Source organism: Ambystoma mexicanum, chromosome 6p, assembly GCF_040938575.1.
Source record: "Ambystoma mexicanum isolate Mex_15411 chromosome 6p, UKY_AmexF1_1, whole genome shotgun sequence".
Classification (NCBI taxonomy): domain Eukaryota; kingdom Metazoa; phylum Chordata; class Amphibia; order Caudata; family Ambystomatidae; genus Ambystoma; species Ambystoma mexicanum.
In genome coordinates this window covers 762,073,055-762,098,606 of record NC_090935.1, presented here as the reverse complement: position 1 = coordinate 762,098,606, position 25,552 = coordinate 762,073,055, and the positions used below count along the sequence as shown (strand labels likewise).

Here is a 25,552-nt window from a genome sequence, read left to right as displayed (position 1 = left end):
TAGTTGCGAGACCCGGCCCGAGCCAATCCCCCTGCCCCAGAACAACCAACTCGTGAGCATTCAGTGGCCTAGTGGCCCCACGTTTCAATTGTGCTTATCGAAATCTTTGTTTCAGGCAGGACAAAGGTTTTCTTACACTCTTGAAAGGTTAGTGGGCGCCCATCCCTGTATATTTGCTCCAGTCTCACCAACCCACCAATTACCCATGCCTCAAATGTCCTACTATCACACCCTGGTTGGAAACCCACGTTGTTCCATACCAGTGTCAGCTGGGCCATCCCCAGTGCTGCTCCCCATCTACTGAGTGCCGTCTCCATGTAGTAAAGTGTGTTCCTAGTTGTGGTTAAGAGTGAAAATCCGCATCCAATGTCTGGCATCTGTTCACTATGTACGAGAGCTGAATCGACCCCACTGCCGAATGGGCTTGCTCCAATTATTTTCCATTTCGGTTGTATACTACCATCAGTCACCCCAGGTGACCACATGCGAAACCTGCGCTGCTAAGTTATAGCGGAATATGTCTGGGACTCCTAGGTCACCTCGCTACTGCATAACCATTCAGTCAGCGGTCGGACTGCCCTCTTTTCACCAGAGTTGTGGAGGCCAGATCTTGGTACAATGAAAGTGGCATGTAATGGAAGGAGACTGTCGACAAGGGTCGTGCTGCAGTCATTAAGCGTTTCTTCAGTTTGAAGAACTGGACAAGTGAGCGCACGTTCGGGGGCTTGTCCTGTGCTGAAGAGGTCCTGGTGCGCTGCGTCCTATCCAGTTTCGATCGTTGGGTCATCGGGTAGCTCCAAAATGATTCGAAAGAGGTCCGCCACGAAGTTAGGGAGTTTGTCGTCCCAAACTGCTGTGGAGATGCCACAAATCTGTATATTAATCCTGTGGGAACGATTCTCCCCATCCCCCTGCTCATCTTCCAGGGCATCAGATTACACATCCAGTCTGATAGGGAACTCCATCACCTCATAGAATTGTTTCCATAATGTGTCATTCACTTCTGAATCCCGTTGCTCAGCTTCCAAGACCCTCTTTTATAGTACCAATATCTTATGGGAGAGTTCTTCCATGCTTTTGTGGATTTCCTAAAGAATTTCCGCCAGTAATTCTTGCAAATCTGATTTGGTGGACATCTGTGTGAGTATTGCTCGTAACGGATCAGCCCCATGAACCTGGGCCTTCAACACTTCCCATCGTTTGGTCTTGTCAGGAGGCTGCAGTATTGTTGAATTCTCTTTTGCCCGACTTGGGTGTCTTGGCCATCGTGGCTACAGTAGGCGGGTGTGTCTGAATGTGGTTCCATTGGAGGCTCACTGTGGCAATGTTCGCCCCACTTATTAGTAGCTTGAGTCCTCACACCCCAGATTTGCAACTTTTAGTGGGCCACCCTCTATAGAGCTATGACTACATGCAACATGGGACTCATGGAGGGTGCTTATGGAGCTGTACCACTGTCAGATGATTGGTAGTCACAAGCCTTTAGAATTCCCAGATACATGATGATAGTAATCACTACTAATCACCCATGCACTGTTGCTGATTGGGGTGTTTGAAGCTGTTAAAGTTGGCATTTCTGTCACTGCACCTTAGGTTGTCATTCTCGTGAAAGGCAGCCTAGATATGCTGTACAGCCAGAAACTCTGCTTTTTCACTTGTAGTGCGTGCGAGAAGTAAAGCCAGCCCAGTCGGGTCAGGTAAGGAGATAGCAAGAAGTATCCCGTGTGGCTGACAGGAGCAGTCTGACTATGAAGCGTGTTACTGGCTTCACATGTTCCCACTTTCCCGTGCCAGTATGTTACTGCTGGACACCCTTCACTTGTATGAGAGAACTCAAGAGACCTCCCTAGATGGCACAATCTCCCAAAATGCCATACACCCTTCACGAGGGAAGTCCCTGTGCACTGGGTGAGTTTCCGCACCACAGTGTGACACGCGCCTTCTCTGCCGCTAGCACAGCCTGGATCTTGAAATACAGGCGGACAGCAGTAGCTGCTGCAGGGGGATCCGCAGCGCTGTCCCTGCTAGGCGGAGCTTCAAGTAGGCAGGCCAGCACTCCCTGACGGGCTGGAGAGTAGCAGCCGGCACCGGCATACCCCTACTACCTCTCAGTCACCGGGCTGCTGCCTGTCAGCAAGCCCGCATGTTCGAATGGCTGCCGCTGCACCTCACACTATGGGCACAAGCCGACGCCATCGCTGAAAGAGAATAAGCCAGGCGTGGAAGGGGGCGAATCCAGCAACTTTCTTTCGCTGGAGCTGCCAGACATCACGCTCACTCCTTCACTCTGGGACCAGGCCGGGAGACGTCATTTCTTAGTCGGTCGGCCCGCATCACATCTCGCATGATCTTCCGGCTCGGGGGCCGTGGAAGGTCAGGGATACACCGGCCAGCAGCTCCAGAGCTTGTGCTGGACACAGCTGCCTTTTAAATGAATATTGGGTGGCTAGGAGAGGGGTTTTGCGTATTATTCTCCTTCTCTGCGTCAGAGGCTCTTAGGGAGCCATCTTAGTTGATGACTTGCCTAGCCATCCCCCACTCCAAGTTCGTATCTTATTACTTGGGCCAGAACTCTCTTTGGAAGTTTTAGCACTCTCCTCCAAAAGAGGCCCTCAAGCTTTATCCAGTTGGTCTTTACATACAAAAACAGGGTTTCAGCACCATATGTAATGACTGGGGCTGCCTTTTTATTATAGTATTCAACTACCAATTAAATTTAGCGTACAGCTTTTTCCTCCCTGGTGGAAACGAGAAGACTTTTGTTTTGGTTACATTGATATTTAAATCCTTCACCCTTGTTACCCCATGAGGTATTTACTTGGGAACCTCTAGCCCACGTATAATGTGGAGTTTCATTGACCATGACATTTCAGTTCAGAATACAAAGCCCCCATGCCGCCATAAGTAACAACCAGTCTTTCCCTCTTTTCCAAGCTGCCTTCTCCAAAGGAAACACATTTTTCCTGCCAAACAGTTAAACTGATTGTATTCAAATTGCCACATTGAATTCGAATTTATTTGAGATTGCCACATAAAGAGCGTATCTTCAACAGAGTCGAAGGATTCCATTTTGGGAATCTTCACAGGGTTCTAATATAGATTCACTATCTAAGTGCACCCTAAGAGAGAGTAGACGGTAGGGTTCAATTTTAGCTCTATCAACTGGACAAATGCATTAGGATGGGCAAATATACCTGCTTGGACACTCATATTATTATTCATCCCCACCAGAGAACCAGATGCTGAATCACCTGTGATACAATTATATGCTGGGGACAGGAAAAAAGTAAATCCATCCAAGATAGGAGAAGTTTAAAACCATATCTCCTGAAGATTGAAGGCATCCACAGATGATAAATCCACACTCTTCTCTTAAGATGTGTGCAAAACCCATAGTGTTCCAAGAAAGAACTGAATCTCTTTAATTGATCAAGGCATAAATTAGTTTTCAAAAATCGATTAGCAGAATTTGCTAATGAAAATTGTTTTGATTAGCAATTGTGTACTAAAATTGAATGTCACCAGAATTAGTTGTACCCCATCAGTGCAGAGCTGATTTTAACATAGCCTGCTGACAGAAAGCATTCTGAAATTCTTTAAATTATGATTGAAAGAATATTTAGAAGGCTTTCTGCCAGCACCGGCAGTGCTTTTAGTGCAGGGCTGAGCGCAAGCAAGTGGCTGGTATTGATATTTCTCCCACCCGACGGGCAGGAGAAAATTAATTACCAGCGTGGCCACCTGCACCAATAACACATCCTGCTTGCAGAAGGCCTTTGAATAGTCTACAAGTAAAAAGATATTTTAGGCTAGGCTTTGCTTACCTCTCGGGCCCATTGTTATCAAGTCCTCTCTGCCTAATCTTCTACACTGCAGACCAATTCCTACAAAATAGGCAAAAAGCAACTCATTACCTACCCACAACAATGCACACTCACTCTGGGGGAAGGGGAGGGTCCTTGATAATTGACAGGGCCCCTCAGCACCCGCTATGGAGTGAAAATATTTCTCCCACCCAAACAAATGCCAGCGCAGCCACTTGCTAACACCCAGCCCAGTAATTTGGGACAGTGTTGGGGCCTTTTGCCTTTACAAACAAAAGAGGCCTCGAGATTGTACTGGGGGAGGGGGATCCAGCAACTGCCCCCATGTTTCTAGTCCGCAAAGCACAGCAAAAAAAGTCCCAATTATCGTTCTGGGGCTTTTAATATGCGCTTTACAGTGCTCACATTAAAGTTTTGGCCAGTGTAAAGTTTCCTACTGGCTCTGGCTGCCTGCCTCGTGATAAATTCGGCAGCTTACCTCCATGCACCACTGCAGGCTGCTCAGACTGGCCTATAGGGTAATAGGCCCATGGCGTCACCAAAAACACAAAATGCTTGTGTGGACCCATTTTTTGGTCAAAGTGGGCCACCTTTTTTGCCAATGTGAGCCAGTTTGAGTTAGTGGACTAAATTATGTGGCTAATAGTTTTGACCAGTGTTGCTGAGTATTGTACAATTTGCATCACATTTGATCAGAAACGTCCCCCTTGGGTTATTGAAACAGCGTCACAAAGGGAATTAATTCCCATTGATTTGCAACTTTGGAGCACTTTTCGTTGGTGCCGGAGACAATTGTATGCCCCACTCCGGCACTGCCCCACTGTTTCCACCATAGAGAGTGGCTGAGAATAATATTTCTCTCGCCCGAACGGGTGGGAGAAATATTATTGGCAGCCACTCTCTAACATCCAGCACCCGCCGTAATAACACAGCCTGCTGATCGCAGAAGACCTTTTGAAAGGCCTTTTACGAGCAGCAGACTACGTTATTACGGCGGGTGCTGGGTGTTAGCAAGTGGCTGAGAATAATATTTCTGAGAAATATGATCGTCAGCCACTTACACCCAACACCGAAACACATTTGCCTCAAAAGGGCCTGGCTCCCCCACCCAAACCTCCCCTAGCACCGTGACTCCCTCCACCTTACCCCTTGTAAGTCCGAAGCCAGAGTGTGAGAGGAGGCCTGAGAGCCTCCTCTCACGACGTGATGATGCCACATCCATGCTGGCCTCATAACATTGATACAGTGTAGCCCGGGTGCACAGAGGCAGACTTTAAAGGCACAATCTTTTTTTTTTTTTGTTAGCTGTGGAAATCATATCACAGTTGGTGCGACATGATTGTTTAAATGCACAGCAAAACGGCAGTATTATATCGCAAATTGAGATACTGCTTATTTTATGCCTTGTTGATTGAACTTGTTCTTGATTATTAGATTGTACCAGGCCCCGTATACAAGGCTGAAGCCAACCAACTCCAGCTTTCATTGTCATCTGTTTTCCTGCCCCTCATAGCCATATTAGTTATTTGCATTTTTATGTTCTCCTTTCTAAAACATTTCATCTGAAAAGGCAGGGCAGTCTCAAGGCACACATTCTCATGTTTTTGGGGAGGGAGCAATTTAGGGATTGGAGTGCCAACAAAGTAAAACAATGAATTAATTCCCCAAGTCAGGAGCCTTGCAACCAGTGAGGCCGCACACACAAAGAAACTAAATTAGCCCTGGTGCTGCGGTGGAACACTCACTCCAATTAGGAGGATGCCAAGTGTAGGGAATGGAGCCCGGAGGTGTAGACCCTTGTGGGGACAGGCCCGTTCCACCAATGGGAGGGTGTTGAGCAGGGAGGTGAGGTAGGAGGAGCCAGGCACTGCGGCGCTCGGAGCGCCAACAAAGTAAAACAATGAATTAATTCCCCAAGGCAGGAGTATTGCAACCAATGAGGCCGCACACACAAAGAAATGAAATTAGCCCTGGGGCTGCAGTGGAACACTCACTCCAGTTAGGAGGACGCCAAGAACAACATTGCTCAGGTATCCCAAAATTGGGCGTTTATGCATGTTCTGTTAAATCAACTTAGGTGTTCCTCCATGTATTATTGTGTCTTAAATTTAGGTTTTTTTCTCCCACTGCTCAGGTGTCCCAGAGTTGGGCGTATCTGCATGTACTGTTGATGCTCAACTTAGGTGTTGCACCATGTGCTGTTGATTATCATATTAGGACATTTCTCCCACTGCTCAAGGGTCTCAAATCTAGGTGGTTCACCATTCACTGCTGTACCCCATGTTTTCCATCCAATGCTGTGTCTCAAACTTGGGCATCTCTCACTGCTCAAGTGTCTCAAATCTGGGTTGCTTGCTGTTTACTGCTGTGTCTCATATTTGGACGTGCTTCCATTTTCTTCCAGCAAATGTTCGGGCGACAGATGCTTCATGTTGGGAAGGAGTATGGGGAGGGGTCGAGGGAGGGGTTCTTGTTGTGGTTCTTGTTTCCAAGTTGGTTTGATTGGAACTGTTACACATTCACTTGCCCACATTGCGATACATGTACAAATAACACTGCCTACAGGTCACCGAACACCCAGCTACACCCGCGATAACAATTAGGATATGGCAGGGAACAGTGATGGTGATAATTCCCTGAGATTACTTACATGGAATGTCAACGGCTTGGGGTCGGGGATTAAGAGTTGTCTTGTTCTCCAGTTTCTTAACAGACACTCCCCTGACTTTGCTCTCCTAACGGAGACACATTTCGCAGGCACAACATGTACCCACTTTCACAGGACAAACTACTGTACGGCACTGCATGCTGGCTTCTCTATGGGTTCCCACAGAGTCCTGGTCCTAATACACAAACGTCTCCCATTCACACTAACCTCAGTGGAACAAGATCCCAGGGGTAGATTTGTAATGCTACAGGGTACGGTCTGGGGGGAAAACAACCGGTTATACTAGCTACATATGCCCCACCATCACTTGCTACAGAACTAATTGATAACATGTTATGATGATATGATATTTATAACGTGCGTAATACCCAGAGGTGTGTAAGCGCGGACCCGAGGATCGAACCTGTGGTGCTCCGTGTCATCTTGCTTCCAAGGTGAGCACATTGCCCCTGAGCTATCCTCCCGAGACCAAGGTGTTGACCTTGGTTGCTAAACATCGGCCCGACTTATGGATCCTTGGGGGCAGCTTCAACGATGTTATGGATATAACAGTAGATCGCACACACATACGAAGTAGGAACCCCAATAAGCCCACCAGATTAGCGGCCTTTGTATCTGCACTCGGACTGTGCGACGTGTGGCAGAGCTACACCTGCAGGACCGTGGCTATTCATTTCATTCCCGCGCCCATGCCTTTCTGTCTAGACTGGACTATTTCTTTTTCCCAATTCCAGACGCACACAGGGTAAAGACAGTGACATTACTCCCCTGAGGCATCTCTGATCATTCACCCCTGATGATAGGGATTACGATGAATAGACCCGCTGTCCCCTTTTCATGATGACTCAATAGCTATTACCTTGGCTTTCCGGAGTTTGTAGAACATATTCAGGGTAAGACCACTGAATATTTTGAAATCAACACCACCATAGGCGTTAGTCCAGAGACAACGTGGGAAGCCTACAAAATGGTGCACCGGGGGAAATGACCTCCTAGATAGCTGCAAAGAAAAACGGACAATTGCAGAAGGTGCAGGAGGCAGAAAAAGAGGCAGAAGAATGGGATACGATATATATACGTACTGGGTTGCCCGAATCGCATAGAGCCCTTCTGATGGCCAGGGAATGCCTCTGTAATATTGCACTAGACAACGCCAAACATGCCCATTGGGAATGGCGTGCATGCATATACGGTAATGGGGACAAGGCGGCCAAGATATTGGCCTGGCTGGAAAGACGAGACGAGAGGCATCGTCATTTTTGGGAAATAAAGCAGACACAAGACAGAGTGGTTCAAACAGATGGTGAGATTGCAGAGGCCTTCGCGGAATACTAGGCCGCATACTACAGAGTCCGGATCACCCAACAGATGATGCTATGCTAGGGACTGTCACGCTTCCCTGCTTGTCCGTAGCGCAACGTGCTCAGTTAGATGTAGAGGTTACAAAAATGGTAATAGCCGAAGCCATCGCCCAACTTCACTCAGACAATGCACCGGGCCCTCATGGTCTCCCTGCCGAAACGTGGAAAAAACTGGGAGGGGAGAGAATGGCGACCCCTCTCCATAAAATGTTCCTCCACTGAAGGCAGCAAAGTGGTCTCCCCCCAGATTACGTAAGACCAGTATTGTGGTTATTACCAAACATGGGAAGCTGCCTGAATTATGCAGTTACTATAGGCCAATCGAACTGATAAATGGGGAGGCGAGAATCTTGGCAAAGGTGCTTGCAACTAGACTACATACCATGATCTCTCCCCTAATCCACCCGGACCAATGCAGCTTTATGCCAAGCAAGTCGACGCGTATAAACATATAGCGCTTACACCTGCTGTTAGAGCGATTGCTGGTCCTCGAGAGCCCCTTGCTTAATTGGCGATAGATCTTGAGAAGGCTTTCGACTAAGTGATATGGGAGTCTCTCTGGGGAATTGAGTAAAATGGGATTTGGAGATACTTTTCTGAGTTGGGTTCAGTTGCTTTATGAAGCCACGCAGGCAGAGGTTCGGGTTAATGATTGGCACTCAAGATCTTTTCCTTGGGTAGGGGAACGCGGCAGGGGTGCCCCCTATCTCCATTGCTATTTGCAATTGCCATTGAGCCTCTATCCCAATTTATTGGCACATGCTCTTGGTTCTGATGGCCTAACGGTGAAGAAGATAAACTTTTTCTATATGCGGACGATCTCCTCATATACCTAAGTGAACCGATCCGGTCCTGCCCAATCGTCACACAGATTCTAGAACAGTATGGGGAGTTTAGCGGGCTGCGGGTGAACTGGGGTAAATCCGTCCTTTTTCCATTGAAAGGCAGGGAACACACAATCCCAACGAAATGCCCTTATGTCGAGTGAGACCACTTCCACTACTTGGGAATATAGATCTCGGCAGACCTCTCAGAGTATCTCACTCATACACTGCAACCGGTTATTGAATGGCTATCTACTGATGTACGACACTGGATACTACTCCCATTGACCCGTCTGAGTAGGTCGGCCCTCTTTAAGCTGTTGGCACTACCAAGCTTTTTATACATCCTGCAGAATGCCCCTTTATGAATCCCTGACGCAAACCTTCGCAGGATTGACGTATTCTTAGGAAGCTCCTGTAGGGTGGTGACATCCCCAGCTCGCCCTCTGCACACTACAGCGTTCAGTCTGGGAAGGGGGCTTAGGGCTCCCACGTCTTCAGTCGTACTACTGAGCTAGCCAGCTGATGTTCGGTAATGATACACTTCACGGAGACCAAGCATCCCCAGCTCGCCCTCTGCACACTACAACGTTCAGTCTGGGAAGGGGGCTTAGGGCTCCCATGTCTTCAGTCGTACTACTGAGCTAGCCAGCTGATGGTCGGTAATGATACACTTCACGGAGACCAAGCACTGCCGCACATCAGAGCAGAGATGCTAGGATTACAAGATATGTCTCCACTTGTGATTCTCTATCAACCCTTAACCAGATCCTCCCCACAAACGTTGCCGACACACACGGCAGCAATATGGCGGTTACCCCGGTACAACCCTTATGGAAAAATAATAACCTTGCTGAGATGGATAAGTTACCAATTTGGCTGGAATGGGTGGAGGCCCGGATCACGATAGTGGCCGACATGCTCCAGGGAGGGAAGATTATACCCTTCATGGAGCTGAGGCAAAAGTTCGGACTCACTTGTACGGAGCAATATCATTAAATACAACTTACCCATGCATTACATATATATCAGCACTTTCTCACGGACATGCCACAATATACCCCATTAGAACGCAACGTCCTTCCGGAGTATATAGTTACCAAGGCCACTTCAACACTCTATAATGCTATAACGGCCTTTGCAACACCGGAACTTTGCCGCCTTAAGGCGAAATGGGAGGCAGATGTGTGCGCTATTGAACCAGAGAACTGGGTAGTGGCGTTGATGTGCCTGAGGGGGATAGCAGTCACCTCTAGGCTTCGCCTGGTACAGCTCAAAGTTTTGCACAGAGTATATTATCCAAGGGTTGCACTATATAGTTGGAACCGAGCCACTAGCCCAAACTGTCTGCACTTTCAAGAGGGGGAGGGTACTTCTTTCCACATTTTGTGGGAGTGTCCGCACATCTGGAACTTTTGGCAAAAATGCTGTAATGAACTGGCCGGGGTGTTGGGAATAGAGGTTCCAATGGACCCGAAGAGGTGGTTGTTGGGCATTGGGGAGGAAGATGATGTCAACCGATATGAAAAACTGTTTCTGCCCACGACAATTGGACTAATCAAACATAACATAGCCCAACGATGGGGATCATATGAACACCCGCAATTTGCACAGTGGGTAGCCGATGTGGACATGTGTATTGCCCTGGAACGTCGAATATATACAGCAAGGGGAAGCCCTGACAAGGCAACGAAAAGTTGGGGTAAATGGGAAGAAGGGAACTGACAGGTGTATGACGCTCTGCCTCTGAGTGTCGTCAAGGGAAATTGGAATACTGTGGCAATGTTAATGCTCGCATGCTATGATATAGTGAATGTTTGTACTGATGTGTTTATAAATCGATAAAAAGTTATATTAAAAAATGAGAACATTATTTTAAAAGTACTTCTGCTTTTATTAACTGGAATTTATCTACGTTTTTATATTCGTGTGCAGGGAGTGAAATAAGTATTTGATGAGCAGGAGCTAAAAGCAGGTCCTGAGTATCCGGCTTCACCCAGTAAGCAGGAGCTAGCTACCTTTGGGAAACTAGAAGCTTTTTATATTTTTATTTTTTTTATTTTTATTGTCTATGGTTTATTTAAACCTTTACAAAACAAACATTATATCAAGATAGAAGTACACATTCACAGAATAAAATAGTATTGAATATGAGCTAAGCATCGTTCCAATCAACACACTACTAAATGAAAAGAAACCCTTCAAATTAGCAAATCGGATTAGCGAGCATTACATAAATTTCTAAAATAAGAAATAAACAAACAAAAATGAAACAATCAAACCTAAAAACAAAATCAGAAAATCTAAAAAAACAAAACGCAATCGGCATATCAATACATATCTAAAAGATAACTCAAATTGATAAATCAAAGTTTTCCAATAGCATTTTCGTTTGAGCAATCCCAAATATATACACAATGATTTTAGTCGGTTAACACACGATTCACAAACAAATACATTTAGGATAGGTCCCAAAAGTTTTTTTTAAAAAGCAGCAACTCTAATCCTTAGTGCAGTGCTATAGCCATGTCTCATTTGGTACCACAACAATTCTCTATTTATGAAGTGTAAATGCTCCACAAATTGTTCAAAATATAGGATACGTTGTTGAAGCAAAGCCGGACAGATCAGTAAGATATGCTGCAGAGTTTCCTCGGTACCCTCCTTCCTGCAAAATCTGCACCAACCCCATGAATTTGTCAGCAGCTTCCAACTCTTAAGAATACAATTGGTTCTCATCACATTTAACCTGAATCTCATAAAAACATTTCGTAGGCTTCTACAAGGATATTTTTCTAAGTAAACTTCAATAACTGGAAAGAATTTCCAGAATGAGTATATCTGATTGAAATTTCTTGATTGAGAGACTATACGTACAGTCTGTTGCCAGTCGTCATTTTTCAAAATCATTTTTACTTTCTGGGGATTAGATAGAAGCATTTCAATAGAAACACCCACATTGGTAAAACAGGCCTCTACCATAGCCTTCAGTTGGTTACTAAAACCATTAGTAGAGTCCAAACCCGCTACAGTATAAAGATTTTCTGGTGGATTTACTAGACATTTTCTCCATAGCATGATCTTTTTCCACATGATAAACGATTGCAATGAATGTAGACCTAGCTCATATCTGATAATCTCCATCGGTACACTTTTGGGTATAAAATATAAAATTCCTTTACACATTATGCTTTCTAAAGACTTCACCATCTCCGTATTTTCTAAATAAAAAAATTCCATACCAAACATGATCCTTGGAATTCACTTCATGATATAGAAAGTTCTCAAGGGTACCATAGTAAATTTGCAGTATTTAATCTCTAATTTCCGCATTTGCCGTGAGGCCATCTCTGCCTTTGTTCTCAATTGTTTTTTTATTATGGTTGTGGAGCTAGATCCTATCAAATTATATCCCAAATACTTGAAAGCATTCTGGCACTTGATACGTTTGCCCTCGCAGTGCCATGTTAAATGTAGTTTTGACACAAATATTACAAATGCATTTATCATTATCTGCAATCCCACTTTGGTACTGTAACGCTCACCTGACTCCCACAGAGGCGCTGATCTGGTCTGGGTTGCTGTGGCCTCTTCTAGGGTGATGCGCAGAACTCGGAAGACCGACTGGACAGGACCCCCGAATCTTGCTCGTCTAATCCGCAGGAGAATCCTTCTGCAGATGGAGAAAGGGGGTTAGCTATCTACGGAGTGACACTTTGGCTTCCCACCTCCCAGTTCACTCTCCGTTGGCCACCTCCTAAAATTCCCCCCGCTAAGTCTCACCTTAGGTTTTGAAAGGATGAACTCTCCATCCTGCTTCTGGTGCAGGGGTGCGTGTATATCCAGTTACTTCACTGGTTAGCTGGAAACGTGAGGTTCAAGTTCACCTTACTTTCCAGGCAAGCGCCGTGAGTATGTAGTTCGTAAAAGTTCAAGAAAATGATCTCCCTTTCATCTGTCTTCGAAATCTGAAGTCCGTTCCTTATTACAAAAACTGCTGGAGTTTTAGGAGTGAAGAATGGAATCGCCGGAAATAACTTGGGTGGATAAGAGGTAAGATGAATCCTTGAAAATGTCTTTTAAATACATCCAGTAATGCTTTGTCTTTTTTCCCCTTAGGGGCCAGGGTACGGTAACTGCCCAAGAAGCAGCGCCGACCCGAGATGCTGACAGGACCCGCCTAGTACAGACAGGTAAGTATTAAAGATGGAACTCAGGTTTCATCATAACGATCCTGCTGCTCACCTTTTGTCTTTCTTCTTCCCCTAGGTGCAGGTATGCGGTGGACCATGCAGTGGGTCGCGATGAAGAGTGAAGATGTTTCGTGGACAGGTGAGTGAGCGCGGCGCTGCAACGAGCGATGCAAAGCTTTTTAAATAAACTCTTCTTCTTCAGGTAGCCGGCGTGACGACTCCGGACACAGGTAAGCAACTGGCAATGTTCTTGTTCTCACCTTCTCTCTTCTCTCCTATCCTTCTAGGTGTTCCAGGATCTAATCGGGCGTGGCTGGAGACGGGATGGAGGAGCTGACACGGTGAGCGTCCAGCTGCTAGGAGCAGAACAACGCGAAGCGTGAGCTGCTGTCTGGGCGTGGCTTAAATAGCCTCCAAAGAAGTTCCAAGTATGTATCCTTCCCCAACCAGGTATGTATCATTCCCTGACCACGCCCGAGTGGCAAAATAGTCCCACAGGTAAAGTAGTCCCATTCAGGCCTCAAGGAGGCCTGGATGTTGCAGCATGGTCTGCATCAGGTAAGTTTACACAAAATCACTCTTTACATAAGTTCACTTGTTATGAGCCTGGCGCCTATGGCGCCAGGACTGATGTCCAATATGAGCCTGGCGCCAAAGGCGCCAGGACTGAGTCCACAGGGCCCCTACCAGGGGCCGCTGGACCTCCCCCCGAGAACATGTCTGCTTCTGGGGACGCTGGATCCGATCTGGCTCCTTGGGGGTAGGCATCATGACAGGTACAATCTAGTAGCAAAAAAAATCGTCAGCATAAGCTAACCATTCGAGCGCTTTATTACCTAGTCTTGGCGCCACCAACCCATTGTTCTTTAGCACTTTATTGGCTCCACAGACATATAAGTTGAACAGGGTAGGTGCAAGCATGCAGCCTTGTCGGAGCCCATTGGGGATATTAATCTCTGAGGTAAGGCGGCCTTCCGAGTTTAACCTAACTTTGATTTTTGTCTCAGAGTACAGTTCTATAATTATCTCCAAGAGATGTTTGGGGATGTTCAAGTCTCTCAATATAGACCACAGAGTTGGGCGATCAACCATGTCGACCGCTCTACTGAGATCCATAGAGGCAACGAAAATTGAGATTCCATTTTTCATTTGCACTTTAGATTGAAGGCTTTTGAGTATTAATCCTCCACAGTCTGTACCCATATTTTTAAAACCAATTTGTTTAGGATCCAATATGCTGTTACACTTAATCCATTCTTGTATTTCTTCCAACACTATAGAGGCAAATATTTTTGACTCCGGATCCGAAATGGCTATCGGTCTATAACTTTCCGGAGCATATCTAGATCCCTTTTTGTAAACTGGGAGTACAAGCGCTAGTCTCCATGATTCAGGTATAGTTTTAGTACGTAATATATCAGTATATAGAATATGTAAAACCTTGGCCCATACATCAATATCAGTTTTTAAGATCTTATTGGATAGATTGCTAGGTCCGGGAGCCGCAGAATTTTTAGATTTACTGATTAAGCGAAGAATATTTGAAACAGAAATGTTCAAATACCATGTGGCAACATTATTGTTAATACCCCCAAAATTTGCCGTGTCGCAGCTATACATTTTGGAGAAATATTCATGCCACCTTCTCTCACTGATTTGAGTGAATAGCATTTCCTTTTGAGACAATTCAATCTTGTTAATGATTTGCCAGAAATTGGATATGTTGTTTCCTTTAAATGCATTTAGCATTTTTTCCCTATCCAATTGAGCTCGTATACCCTTGTAATTTATTAACCAAGTTTTATATTGTTGTTTGATTTTTTTTAATCCGCATCAATGAATAGTCTGCGATATGGCCCTTTTCCTTAACTGAACGTATTTCACTTCTCATCAATTGCTTACGCTTAAGAACCTCTGTATTGAAGCAATGTGTATGTCTCCTTCTACCTTTACAATTAGGCATTATGTTCTCCACCGATTTCAATATAAGATCATTGACATGTGTTGTAAAAGTGGTCGTAGACAAATTGCATATTCGTTCTTCCAAATGCATGTCTTCAAAGTTCTTTACCATAACAGAGGAATATTTCTTTGTTTTAGCAAACATCCATCTCGCTCTGTTGCCTTTCAAATTCACTATCAAACCCTCAGTATAGCATGATGTCATTTTAGTTAGAGCTGGATATGGAAAATCAATATGTAGCAAATTCTGATCGCTAGTAGGCATCTTAACTACTGCAAGTTTAGAAATGTATTTATCTAGACCAACAGACACTAAAATATAATCCAAAATAGAGCTACTGCCTCTTGCGTTCCATGTATGGCAGTTGTTAGCCATCATCACTAATCCCATAATTTCCACGAAGTTATACCATATCGCTCCCCGTAATTTGGGATTACCTGCCGCAATTTTAGCCTTGCAGTTGTTATGATTAACTTCTGACAGTAAGGCATCTGCCTCCAGAAAATCAATATTCCAATCCGAATTCCAATCCCCCGCTATAATTATGAGACCGTTCACATTAACAGCTCTCCAAGCATCAATTTTTGTGGTCAAGATATTAATTTGTTTTACTAATTGTGAATCTCTGTATTTTAGCGGGTTCCAATATACTTTTGTAATACAAAGATGGATATTGTCACCAGATTTGATTTCATATGTCGCTGTTAAGAAGGAATTTGAGCTAGACCATTCACTAATTTTAGTTGCCCGAGGAGTGTGTTTACAGGCAATTAAAAGTCCCTCCCATTGGTCGACCTTTGGCCCCCTTTACGGCCTTCATTTGTACTATGTCAACACCTTCCCATAGTAAATCACTGGTAGCCCAGGTTTCTCGCAATAGTAGCAAGGCATAGGATTGTAAAACATTGGTAACATCAATATTTTGAGTCAGATCTAAATGCCCTTTTCGAATTCCAACTTGCAAGTGCGATTTTACTGCAGTTGCTAGAGAGGTTTTCCCAATTCCTTCAGTGAATTAATAGATTCTCTGAGGGAAAGTGAGGGCCATCTCCACTCTTGCTTGTCAACATTGTCCATTGTTGAGTTATTAATTGTCACACAAGATTCCACCCCATCTCTAACTTCAGCAGCGTTCGTGGGTTGAAATTTGTCGCTCCTTGTTTGTATAGGGTGCTCATATTGAAACAAGTTGAACCCCCTACGCTGTAGAGATTCGACCTCCTTTAGCAACAAATTTCTTACTAAAGGTGATGAAATCACCAAACGCACATAGTCAAATCTCTGTCTATGAATAAAGTCCACCAGAACAATATCTGCTGATGATATTAATGCTAATTCCGGAATTGCCGCAAACAATGAAAGAATATATGAACGGTTTAATGAGATTTGGTTTCCCCTCCCAAAACAAGTTTGTCAATATAAGACTTGGAAGGTCACTCAAAGCAGGTTTTCTCAGTTCAAGATCATTCATTGAATTCTCGAGATTTTGTGTATTTGCAGCAATCTTGTTGTCACATATAGCGTCCTTCTGATTCTTGTATAAAGTTTGCCACCCATTCTTGTTCAAAGAAAATGTATCCTCTAAAATTTTCTTGACCATAGTTGTAATTTCATCCTCCTTAAGGGGTGTATAGGTTGCAGGCTTTGTTAAAGTTACATCAGGAATGGGCATATCAATATCAATATTCGTATGGGGATCAATCTTTTCTGGAGTCGTCAACACACCACCCGCAATTGCGGGAATAAGTGCAGGCCCGGTCAGTGCCTCAATATTTGGAACATGAGGTTCAGACACAGTGGGGGCCAAGGAAAAGCAACCAGTATGGCATGGGGCAGTAACAACCATCTGCTCATTATTATGCCAATCTCTATGACCCAACCCCGTGTTAACTGAACACATCGTCTGACTCTTGCCTTCATTTAAGGCACGATCAAATGAGAGTGAATCATTACCAAACTTGATTTTGATTGAATTCGTCATACCAATATGCCCACTTAAGTGATTATCCGCCTTAGTAGATATGGGGTCAGGAGCAAGAGAGCTCATTGAACCCAGAGAGTTGGTTTTAAATAATTCAAAAATGTCTGCTAACCCTGTTTTTAAGGTTGATAGCTGTGAACCAATCTCACACGCTTCTTTTTTTTTTTTTTTCATGGCATCAGAAATCGAGTTACCAGCCTCATAATAAGCTTCCAAAGAGGACTGGTTAGATGACCTCGATTCCATGGGCGCTTTCTTGTACTCCACCCCCTCAATAATAGAGGGTTGGTCGTCGGAGCCTCCCTCCAATTCCTATCTTGCCTCTAAGGTCGAATCTCTCAAAAATTTGCGAGAAGGTTTAGCCATACTGTTTGCTCGCATCCATTTGGTTTTACATGCTCTTTTTTTTATTGTTGAGTACAGCTGTAGTTTTAGATACAACTGCCAATTCACCATCAGTAGCAGGGACTTTGGAAATAGCCACCTTATCCAAGGTAGCCTCAATGATAATTTCAGCCGTGTCAGTAGCCTTCTTGGTACCTTGTGAATCTGGTATAATAATTACTACTTCCGTACCTTGGGGATTATCAATGAGTTGGGCATCCCAAGGTTCTTGAATAATTGGACACATTTTGTCCGCCAATGCTGATTTTAAATCACTGAGTGAATTTGATAGTAACTTGTTCATTCTCAAAGAGATCTGTTCAATGGAGATGTTAATTTGACCTAGAACTTCCGTCTGCCTCCTAAATTCATACAACATTAGTCTATTAAAGATCCCTAACATCGTGCAGATGTCAGTGTTTTTGGCAGCCTCTGCCCCCTCATTAGGGGGGGTGTCATGGTTCATATGAGGGCCCATAAGTTCTAAGTCAGCAGTCAAAAAAACACAGTGTTACAAAAAGAGTCATTATTAATATTGCTATTGCTCTGTTTCGTATTAGCTTCCCCCCACTGATGTTTTAGAACCTCTTTCTCCACAGGAATTGAGTATTCTTCAACATAAAGTGATTGGGAGGAATCTATAAATTTAATAGAATTAGGAAGTGACTCAGCGTTAGATTTGAGCTCATTTGAGCAGAATTGAGCACATTGAAGTAATTCATCTTCCTCTATACAGGGGGGAGGCAGAGGTAGGGCTGCTGCACGCGCCAAGCTAGCCCTGCGCGTGTTTACAGCTGAAAAGAAATCAGCGTGCGGGTCTTTCTTCATGGTTGGTATTTTAATACTGTTACCCATATTAAATGTGAATCAAGCCCGTAGTCACTGGACTCCCCAAAAAGTTTTTAGGACACCTCTTACTAACAGATGTCAGTATTCCCCAACAGTCGGACTTAAACACAGTGCTAATCCAAATTGAAAAAAAAAAACAGAATCTGCACCTCGCACCCGACACTCAAACAGCCAGCCACTTGGTCCACTTGGGTGTGCGTGCGGGTGCACAGGCACCGGACAAGTTGTAGGCTGGCGGGAGATGTGGGCGGGGCATACAGGCAGGCTCGCTTAACTAAGGAAGAAACAAAGAGGGAGAAACGTAAGTAACGTAACCCGGCGTGAGAAGTCCACAAGCAGGAAGTCCACAAACTAGTTGGGCAGTAAGAGATCCAAAAACCCACTCAGTCACATTAACGGGTTTCCACTCGAAAAATACACAGCGTCTTTCTCTCGCCAATGGCACTTATTCCAAGGCAAAGAGCAGAAAAACAGCAAGAAGTAGCAGAGCGAGGTCTCCCCAGCCAAACAGCCAGCCACTTGGTCCACTTGGGTGTGCGCGCGGGTGCACAGGCACCGGACCAGTTGTAGGCTGGCGGGAGATGTGGGCGGGGCATACAGGCAGGCTCCCTTAACTAAGGAAGAAACAAAGAGGGAGAAACGTAAGTAACGTAACCCGGTGTGAGAAGTCCACAAGCAGGAAGTCCACAAACTAGTTGGGCAGTAAGAGATCCAAAAACCCACTCAGTCACATTAACGGGTTTCCACTCGAAAAATACACAGCGTCTTTCTCTCGCCAATGGCACTTATTCCAAGGCAAAGAGCAGAAAAACAGCAAGAAGTAGCAGAGCGAGGTCTCCCCAGCCAAACAGCCAGCCACTTGGTCCACTTGGGTGCGCTTTTTATATAGCGTGACACCAATTTACCTCCCATATGAGATGCTAACTACACCTTTTCACCCATCGTATATGACCCATTCTACTTCAAATATCTTTTAGTTGTATTCATATGTTTGAATGGCACTAGGTGCCCTGTGGAGCCAAATTAGTGTCTCCTAATAGTTGTTGCTTTCAAGTCAAAAAGGCTCTCTGAGTCAATAACTAGGAGCTAAATAGCTGCCCGCTCCAGCAATTTCAAAACCTGATGTTTTTGTTTTACAGAGATAGTTGAACAGAACATCAAAACATAACTTGCACAGTTAATTCCATATAGGCAAATAGTGTTGGAATTATTTTATGAGGCAAACCACTTTGCACAATTCTAACAGTGATTCTGAATCTCATTGTGGTGTAAAGAGAAGCAGTTAATCTTCTGGTATCCTTAGCAGCGCTTTATACTCTTTTGTCATTCATGGCTTGACCACATCCATTTATTCAAATTATCACAATTACTTGTATCTAAATAAAGAAGCTTAATTTTAAGTGTTAATCTTCAGTATCTGCAAACTCACCCTGAATGTTCGAGCTAACTTATAGCAACATATGTGACCTTCCATTTCAACGCACCTGAACTGATGTTTGCTCATTCTAGACGTTCCTAGTTGAGCAGTTGGTTAAGGTCTTACCTCAGTTGTTTTTTTCATCTCTTCTCTGTCAGTTTGCTGTTGGCTTCAATTTTTAAATATCGTTGCTAGTAAAACAAATGTTAATTGAATGCAAACATAAGCATACTGATCAGAAGCATGCATTGGAGACACTGATTTCCTATACACAGAAGCATGACTGCTGTTTCCCTAGCCCCATGTTTCAAGAATTATTCGCATCCTTGTGCGGATATGATGCAATGAAACCCTAGATGGCATTCAAACAATTTGCATGTAAACAGATTTCAACTCTAAAAACACATATACTTGATGCTCACTATGGAGACTTTCTCCACGACTGCTGTGCTATCCAATTTTTGATGTAACATTTTCTTGGACTATAAACCATTAGCCGTCTACTGTATAGCAACAAACGTGACCCTGTGAATATTAGTGGTAGCACCATTGCAGGTGACCATAGTATGTACATCATCTCAAGACAGGTGACCTCTGAAAGAAATTTTATTCAAACAGCTACAGGCTTTTGTTTGGCACATTTGACAACTGTTGTCACGAAATAACTAATATTGCTGTAATTAACACTGCAATTGCGAACAGACTGTCAAACAAAAATAAACCATTGCAATTTAGTAAGGTAATTTAGTATTTGATTTTAGGCAATTCTGGGAAGATTGATGTCCGTCCTGTTCTACACTGCAGTTGTGTTGACACATTGGGTAAACATGGCACAACCCCAACCAGGTGGTCCGGATGAAAAAGAGAAGACGACTGCTCTCAAAGGTAGTATATGTTTTTTTGCTGATAATGTACATATAGCAGTCATCCTTTATTTTTAGCTCAACAGTAAATCCTTAATGGTATTGGTCAATCAATAATGCCTTTTTTCAGGATTTCTCTAACACAGTTTAAAAACTTCGAGATGCATTGTTTCTGGTTACCTTGTAACCTGTTACCAAGTGGCATTTACAGTTTAGAAAGCTGGCATACGAACCACTGTGTCAGTCCTGCTGCCTTGATTACTTGTATTGCATAGAGAGATGACTGGGACTGAGAATATTCTTGGATGTAAATACTTTGTATAAGAGTTTCCTCTTTCTCTATTGTTGTGTAACAGGTAGCACCCTACTAGACTGAACAAAAGCCCAAGTTTTATTTCTTATTGGGAATATGTTGCACTTGACATATGCACCACCTCAGTAAGTTGCTTTGACAGACCTGAGTGATGTGTGACGTGATTGGCACTAACCAGATGGAAATGACTATGAGGATGTCCGAATGTTAATTAGCAAGGAGTTCATTCATATCCTCTGGCTAATCACAGCCATTCATCACAGCTTATCAACCAAAGCCTAGCATTGGAATTCTGAAGTTCCTGCTACTGCTCTGTTTAGCAGCATCCAGAACTATTGAATTTATCTACCCAGGACATAGGAGACCGAGTTATGTCAATTGTAATGTCGGGAATCTCATTTAAAGATAGTCAAACGAAACCCTGGAATAAAATCGCTTGATCCACAACAGCTAAAGGCAATAATTCTTAAGCAACCCAACAGGATGGCTCTGGTTCTCTGCAAAAAAAAAAAAAAAGAGTCTCTGGTTTCTAAATCAGTTTCTCTATGTTACTACCAAACACTGTCCGGTTTGAAGGGATACAAACACATAGTGAACGTCTTGTCTGAGTTAGATTCTTTATTAAAGTCACAACAGATTCTGTATCACCTGATCAATGGCAGATCTCTTCATCACCGAAACCTGGTTCTCACAAGACTTGCCTATCGCACACAAAGCCTTCCCCTCCAGGCTACATTCTTATTGTACATAACAGAACAAGCAGGGCAGGTGGCATTGCCATTCTGTACAAATCCTACCTCTCCATTTCACACTCGGAAGAACAAGTCTACAACTCTGACTGCTCATCCCTACCTGGTTCCTGCTCATATATAGACCCCCGGGCTATAACCAACTGTTAAAGATTCTTTAGCAGCCATCTTGGTCTTTCAGCCCCTCCTCACATTGCTATAGGACTTCAATGTCTGGTTTGATGTCCCAAATTACCTCATGACACGATCCCTATGGGACAACCTGGAAACCATACACCTAACACAACTAGTATCGGGACACAACCCACTCTGCAGGCCATACCCTAGACTCAGTTTTCAGCTCTCCAGAATTCATCACCCCACTGCCACCTTGCCCACTCAGCCATCCTCTTCACTCTCTCGACTAGACCCTCCCTCCACCCTGGCAAACCGGGGGTCCAGTACCCACTACCATCTATGGAAGAAAGTCAAAGTACCTCATGGCCTGGCAGATTCTCTACTGGCCTCCCAGACCTTACCACTCCAGCCAGGTCAGATCTCTATCCGTCCCTTTCATCTGTGGCTCTCAGAAGCTCTCAGCCCACTGACCCCAGTCAGATCCTTCCCTAGCAGATGGGGCCTCTACCCCAAATGGTTCACCGCAGATCTCAATTCCGTCTGATCCCGGAACCACTTTCTAGAAATCAGATGGCGGACAGGCCTGTTGCTGCAGAATAGAACTGCTTACTCCCAGCAGCTCGCAGAAAAATGCAATGCCAAAAAATCCCATTACTGGAGTAGAATCAACAATGCCCCCAACACTTAAAGCAAGCTCCATAGGCTTATCTCAGAATGCTATGCCCCCTCCCCCTGCCAAACACTCTGCAACTTCATCGAAGGCCACTTCCACAACATAGCACTGGAAAGAAGCCTTGGCATTGTCCCTAGAATACCATTGCTCCCCACTCCTCGGCGTCCATGTCCAGAATTTCAGAACAGGCTTCTTCCCGCTCCTCTTTCTTCTCTCCCATCTCCCACCTTGAATTTCCAAAGCTTTTATTTAACAAGACCCCTGTCCTGCTACTTGTCTGAAAGAAATCCCATAATCATCCTGTGCTGGCAACATCGCAAGATCTATTATTAACACCTATCTCACCTCGGGCACCTTTCCAGCAGAATTTAAGACCTGGTACATCAAACCCCTGCTCAAAAAAACCTCTCTCGACCCTTTTATATCGACCAACTACAGACTGATGCCTAACAACTGATTCATAGCTAAACTAATCGTCTCAACAGCATACTCCCAACTTTGTCTTTTCACAGAATCCAATCATCTCCTTGACCCCACCCAATCCGGCTTCAGATCCCCAAGTTGAACTGAATCGTGCCTAGTCTCCTTATGGGATGATCTCAAAAGACAATCTGACCTGGAAGGTTGTGCCGCACTAATTCAACTTGACCTCTCCGCAGCCTTCAACAGAATTGACCACCACACAGACAGCCACCGCTCTCTCGGCATCAGGGTCGCAGCTGTGCATTGGATAGTCTCCTTCCTTTCCAACTGATCCCAAGTAATGCACATGCCACCCTTCTCCTCTACTCCCCGCCCTCTTGGCCATATAGTGCCTCAGGGCACCTCTCTCCCTTCTCTGCTATTTAACCTCTACCTGAGCCCTTTCCCCACCCTCATGCATTCCCACTGCCTTTCTTGCTACAACTACACAGACGGCACCATAATAGTCTTCAAGTTCCCAAAGGTCCCTTCGTCCACCTTCCCCAACCTCACAGCATGCCTCACGGAAATCGACCACTGGATAACTGCTAACCACCTCCTTCTTAACCCAGGAAAAACTGAGATCAAAATCTGCAGGAAGACTCTCCTCTTCCCCAACCCTTGGTAGGCACTGCCCGCTCCACCACCAACACAGTAAAAACCTTAAATGCACTGTGGACTCCGGTCTGACACAATCGCATCACATCATCTCGGGGACAAAAATCTGCTACATACACATCCGCATTCTCTGACGCATCTTCTCCTGCGTGACCTTCCCTCACAGAGTTGCTGCAATCACTGCTATTGTCCTCTCTCACTTGGACTATACTCATACCCTTTATCTGGGAGCCCACGGATCGCAACTTGGAAAACTTCAACAGGTACAAAATACTGCAGCAAGGCTCCCTCTTGCCCTAGCACCTGGAGAACACATCACACCCTCCCTCCGCGTCCTTCACTGCCTGGAAATTGGGCGATGATCCACCTTCAATGCAATGTGCATCACCCACCAAGCACTCCACAACTTAGGACCGGAATATCTGCAACACAATGTCACACCCTACAGGCCCACCAACAATCTGAGATCTGGCAAAGCTCTTCTACTAGTCACCGGAGTTGCAAAAGCAACCAGAATAGGGGGCTCTTCTTTCTCATTTAAGCTTCCATTATCTAGAACTCGAATCCTTTTACCGTCCGCCGCATAGAGGATCACCACGCTTTCCAGAAAGCTCACAAGACTTGGCTCTTCCCTTCTGCATCCTGACTAACCTAGTCCATCTCCTGGGTGAACTATCACACCCAAACAGGATGGAGGGGGTACCTGATGAGTTACATGATGGAACAAGGTGGTACCTAGCCCACATGGAAAGGATTCTGGTCAGGCCTAATGATATGCTCTGCAAGACCTCATGGTTGCTAGCTATTAGCCCTGATTCACTGCTTGTCCAGCACTCAATTTCAATGGAACCATAGCTGTATCCTTCCTTGGACACAGACATCCACCCGCATACATCTGCAACATTCACGACTTGACCTCACAACACACATCACCACTTCCAATAAAATGCAGCTGGTCACACTGTGCACATAATCTCTTTTTTTCCTTGACTCTCCTAATCCATCGCAGCACCCACCCACTACTCAGACTTCCATGCGTTGCTCTCTGGGGTCGAGCCACCCCGTGCTACCTTCATGCTGGCAAAAATGCGCAAACGTTTTTTTAGAATCCTCCTTCACATCGCACATCTCGTTCCTCCAAGGGCGTTCATCCCACAGTGCTTTGAGGCCATACCAATGGCAGGAGGCGCTTTAGAAATGGCAATTAACATATAAGGCGAAACAATCTTTTTTAATATAAACATTTACTTTTATCACTATTTTTCCCTTTAGGAAGCACAAAAATGTCCCTCAATATTTAAAGAAAATATCTGTGGATGCCGTTGATGTTCTGCCTTTCTACTAGAGAGAGAAGAAAATCTCTCTCAACTATAAAATAACTATTTACAAGGAATATTCCAGTTTGATCCATTTCTGGAATTTTTCCCTCGTTTTTAAAAAACTTGAACATTCATGCAGGGACTTCGTAACGGTTTTAATTATTACCTTGCTTGAATCAATTCTGCAATGTACTGATCAAAAATAATTTTACAAGGAAGGGCATCCCCCACACACTCTGCTTAGAGGGTCTCGGGCCGGGTCATTGTTGATACCCCTGTCTCTACTGTGACACCCTGTTGGTTGGAATACTTGGCCCCATGGATCTTGTATTGAGAGATAATCTTTGGTGCTCCAGCTCTGCCTCACTTTCTAGACTTTATAAATGGGATGAAACGCTGAAACTTAAGCAGTATTATTTGCAGGGACCATGGGCCAGCAATCCCTTTCTGGGGGTGGCTTGCATTGGAAGAACACTCCTAGACTTAGCGTTCCTGGGGAAAACTCAGTGGTTCCTCATCATGTGGCTTATTTGGATAACTGGGACAAACCAAAATTTCCTCTGTTAGAGACTAACACATCTGGGATGGGGAGGAAACCCAGAGGAGTCCATTAACAAAGCTAAATCTTCCAACATATCAAATCTTGGGGATAGTCATGGGGCCGGGTTCATCCCAGAGGCTCCTATTAGGAAGATGGCTAAAACCGACTGAATAGTGAAAATGTCCTTGTTGATGACAAAAACCAGGGCATTCCCAGTTTCCTCTGTCTGAGCTGCAGGCAGTAACTCTGCAAGGTAAAGTATGTTCCCACCACACGGCCCAGTGAAGCAGGTTAAATTGGTTCGGCACAAAACGTCAGACAAAGGGTTCATCACAGAAGAGGGCATTTTGACTTCTTCCTCTCCCATGGCTGGTTCTCTGGAAGATTTTTTGGCAAATCCTCGATCCTCCCTTCCAAGCTCATTGTTTGAGGG

General features: G+C 44.7%; 1 protein-coding gene across 4 annotated transcripts in view; it reads left to right on the top strand.

Moving 5' to 3' along the window:
• The window catches only part of ARB2A (ARB2 cotranscriptional regulator A), a 2,893,216-nt gene that overhangs the window by 37,194 nt on the left and 2,830,470 nt on the right, over window positions 1–25,552 (top strand). For 2 of the 4 annotated variants that reach the window (XM_069627631.1, XM_069627633.1), the window contains exon 2: window positions 20,226–20,349. The exons of 1 other annotated variant lie outside the window; for it this stretch is intronic. In XM_069627631.1, the coding sequence (XP_069483732.1) occupies window positions 20,244–20,349 (106 nt within the window). In that variant the 5' untranslated portion in view covers window positions 20,226–20,243. Of the gene's footprint in view, window positions 1–20,212; window positions 20,350–25,552 lie in introns of all 4 variants that reach the window. One more of the 4 variants, XM_069627632.1, reaches the window with a different exon arrangement.